The sequence below is a fragment of the Microtus ochrogaster genome, chromosome 8 (assembly GCF_000317375.1).
Source record: "Microtus ochrogaster isolate Prairie Vole_2 chromosome 8, MicOch1.0, whole genome shotgun sequence".
Classification (NCBI taxonomy): domain Eukaryota; kingdom Metazoa; phylum Chordata; class Mammalia; order Rodentia; family Cricetidae; genus Microtus; species Microtus ochrogaster.
In genome coordinates, this window is record NC_022015.1 from 54,611,503 (window position 1) to 54,615,046 (window position 3,544).

A 3,544-nucleotide genomic window follows, 5' to 3' on the forward strand; every position below is an offset into this window, starting at 1 on the left:
CAGCACTGGGGATACACATGCGCGATGCAGTGTCGTCCTTGACCCCTCCGCACTGGGAATACCTGTGTGCGATGCAGGGGCACACTTGGCTTTTTATTTGGATGCTAGGGTTCAGGTTCTCAGCTCATACAGCAAGCACTTTACCCAATGAACCATCTCCGCAACCTGTTTAGATTTTATAAGACAGATTCTTACTATGTAGCTCAGGTGGACCTTGAATTATTCAATATTCTACCATCTCAACCTCCCTAGTGATGAGATTTGCAGGCATACAACACACCAGCTAGCAAACAAGTATTTCCCCCACTTCAGGGCTCAATTACTGATCGATCAGGTCTATTAAGAAACATACTCAGACCGCAGTCAGGATGTAAAATAAATCATTTTTCTAATGAAAAAAAAAATACTCAGCTGCTCAGTGGTGGTGCACATGCTTCTAAATCCAGTACTTAGGAGGCAGAGGCAGGCAGATCCCTGTGAGTTCAAGCCCAGCGTGGTCTATAGAATGAGTTCTAGGACAGCCAGTGCTATACAGAGAAACCCTGTCTCAAAAAACAAAACAAAAAAAAAAAAGAAAAAGAAAGCAAAGCATACTAGGAGCTTTTATTTGTTAAATATCAGCTGTTTGTGTATATAAATCATTTTCTGCCTTTCTCCAGCAGCCCTTAGGGATAGGATCAGTTGTTTCTATTTTATAGATAAGAAAATCGAGGCTTGGAAAAGTTGAACAGCTTTCAAAGATGATGCTAATGACTCCAGAGCCACTGCAACACCGTGAGGTCTGATACCCAACCACACTCCTCTCCATCACTGTGGCTATAAAACGTTTAAACTTTCAACTTAAAATATGTTTTAAAATTCCAACTTCTGGGGCCTGGAGAGAGAGGTCAGCAGTTAAGAGCACTCTCTGTCCTTCCAGAGGGCTCAAGGTTGGTTCCCTGCACCTACGTCAGGAGGCTCACAACAGTCTGTAGCTCCAGCTGCATGGCCTCCAACAAGGATGCACGCACAGTTGTGACATATACAAACACATATACATAATTTGTGTGGGTGTCTAAAAAACTCCAGCAGCTTCTGGCTGACAGTGGTTAATGACTTCATTCTTTAGGTTTCAGGCATTCCTTCTAGCCATGTGCAGGGTTGCCGCGGTGTTGGAGGAAGGATCAAGGGGCGTCATTTTTCTCACTTCCGCATCAAGTGTTTCCCATCCCACCACGAGCTGATAGTGCTATATACATTTCTGAGGCTGACAGCCGACAATGTAGCACGGGACCTTGCCAGTTCAAGACGTCCTTGTTTCAAACATGACCCTCAAGTGGGGCTCCCGTACGCCTCACACCACCCATACTTCCAGCTGGCTAAAAGTTTAGTTCTCATGACACCCTTGGGTTGGATAATTCACCAAGGACTAAAAAGAGAGCCATAGTTCTGGTGGCAGTTGTATGATAATGGATACACAAGTGCAAGGTCAGGAGGAAAGGCGGTTTCTCTGCCCTCTCCATGTGGGTCCCTGAGTTCTGTCTTCAGGATTGCAAAAAGATGATACTGATAGGGACAGATTGGCCAAATACAAGGTTTCCTACATTTGCCAGAACATTCCCTAATGGAGGCCTGAAAACAAACCTTATGATAAGCATTGAACAGGAATGTGTGGAGTCCTTGGAAGATAGCCCTGGCTGTGTGCCCGCAGTGGTCTGCGCACAGCCCAAGTGACCTTTCCAGAGTCAGAGCTTTCCCCTCACTTAAAATTCCCAGGGTGGGTTGTGCGCTTGGAAAGAGAACGCTAACCCAGGGTCACACCCAGGTTTCGTTATTCTAAAGCATGATTTACAGTGTGAGGTCAGTAACCCACCCTTTTTCTCCTCTGGGTGGGAGTCTCCGCCTGCATTCATCGCTCATTTCCAGTCTTCTTCCTTGTGCTTTTAAAGAACTCTTCTTCATTAACAGGCACCCCTTTTCTATGGTGTGTGTGTGTGTGTGTGTGTGTGTGTGTGTGTGTGTGTGTGTGTGATTCACTGGTGTGTAGTTTAATGCGTTTTGACACACACATAACCACTACCTTGACAGTCAAGGTACAAAACCACTCTGTCACTTTGCAATGTTTCCCCAGGCTTTTTGGTCACCTTCAACCCTTAGTGGTCACCAAGCTGTATTCATCCCCCAAATCTCTGTAGATTTGCCTTTCTGGATCATGGACATGTGGGAGCATGCAGCACTTTGAAGCTGACTGCTTGTACTCAGCATCCCCCCACTAAGATTCACCGTGCTGACCGAGTTCCTTCCTAGTTATGCTGAGTAGAACTCTGTGTTGATGGACCACACTTTGCTTATTCTCTCCACCAGAGGGACGTCTGGGCAGTTCCTAGTTGTTGATTATGAAATGTATTACTATTACTTTTCATTTTCTTGATGTCATGTGACTTTCCTGAAGCATCTATTTCTGCTTACCTCATATGGTGAGGGCTACAACAAATCACAGAAGGGGTTCTGTTCCTATCTAACCTGGTGAATCTATGAGTTTATTGGTGTTATTTAGAGGCGCATGGGCACTCACAATCAGTGCATCACCAGGAAATCCTCTGTGCAATTTACAGGCAGCTACTCCACCAGAGAAGAACCTCTCAGCAGCCATTTGCAGCTTCATCTTAGGGGCAGAGAGTAGCAAACAGAAGGGGAATAGTGGACATAGGGAGGGAAGGGGCTTCAGCAGCCTACCCTTCCTGGACATGGGTGGTCATAGCTGCTCTGACTTAAGACAGCAATGAGTATATCCAACCCAAGGAAAGCCTCCCCACAGACACTGGTGTATACACAGGGAGTGGGATTCTTGGCTGGTGTTAGCTACATAAGGAGCTTTGGCTTATAGAGTAGCCATGCATTTTTGTATTCCCCAGTGCTCACTGGAACATCCCAGTTACTCCGTCCTAGCAAACACACAGTACTATGCATTTTCTCAGTGTAAGCATTTGCACTACTTAATTAGCGGGTCCTCATCACGGCAACTCAGTGAGGAAGATCTGCCTCCCTGGAACAGCAGTTGGAAGCCTTTGCCATGCTAGAGATGGCATCGGGTAGACCACACTCTTCCCTGGAGACTGCACACTCCCTTCCACAGTCTCAAAGGGCTTTCTTTGCCTGGGTGGAAAGGAGAAAGAGCAGCTTCTGAATTCTAGCCTGAGGCATTCGGCACTGGTGGTTTTCCAGGTTGGAAAGGCGCCATGCATCTCCTTGGCCGAATGGCTCATCTCTTCCCTTCTTCTCACCTCTTCTTCCAGGCCTACATACAGATCACTTTTGTGGAGCCTTATTTTGATGAGTATGAGATGAAAGACAGAGTGACCTACTTCGAGAAGAATTTCAACCTTCGCAGGTTCATGTACACCACCCCATTCACCCTGGAGGGGCGGCCTCGGGGAGAGCTGCATGAACAGTATCGCAGGAACACGGTGCTCACCACCATGCATGCCTTCCCCTACATCAAGACCAGGATCCGAGTCATCCAGAAGGAGGAGGTAATGCACCCTGAGGGAGTGGCCACCTCTGG

The 3,544-nt window shown here is 46.9% G+C and overlaps 1 protein-coding gene across 1 annotated transcript in view; it reads left to right on the forward strand.

Annotated features, from left to right (window-relative positions):
• Dock8 (dedicator of cytokinesis 8) overlaps positions 1 to 3,544 on the forward strand; it is a 198,337-nt gene that overhangs the window by 181,434 nt on the left and 13,359 nt on the right. The window contains exon 44 of the mRNA XM_005352086.3: positions 3,276 to 3,512. Within this exon, the coding sequence (XP_005352143.2) occupies positions 3,276 to 3,512 (237 nt within the window). The remainder of the gene's footprint in view (positions 1 to 3,275; positions 3,513 to 3,544) is intronic.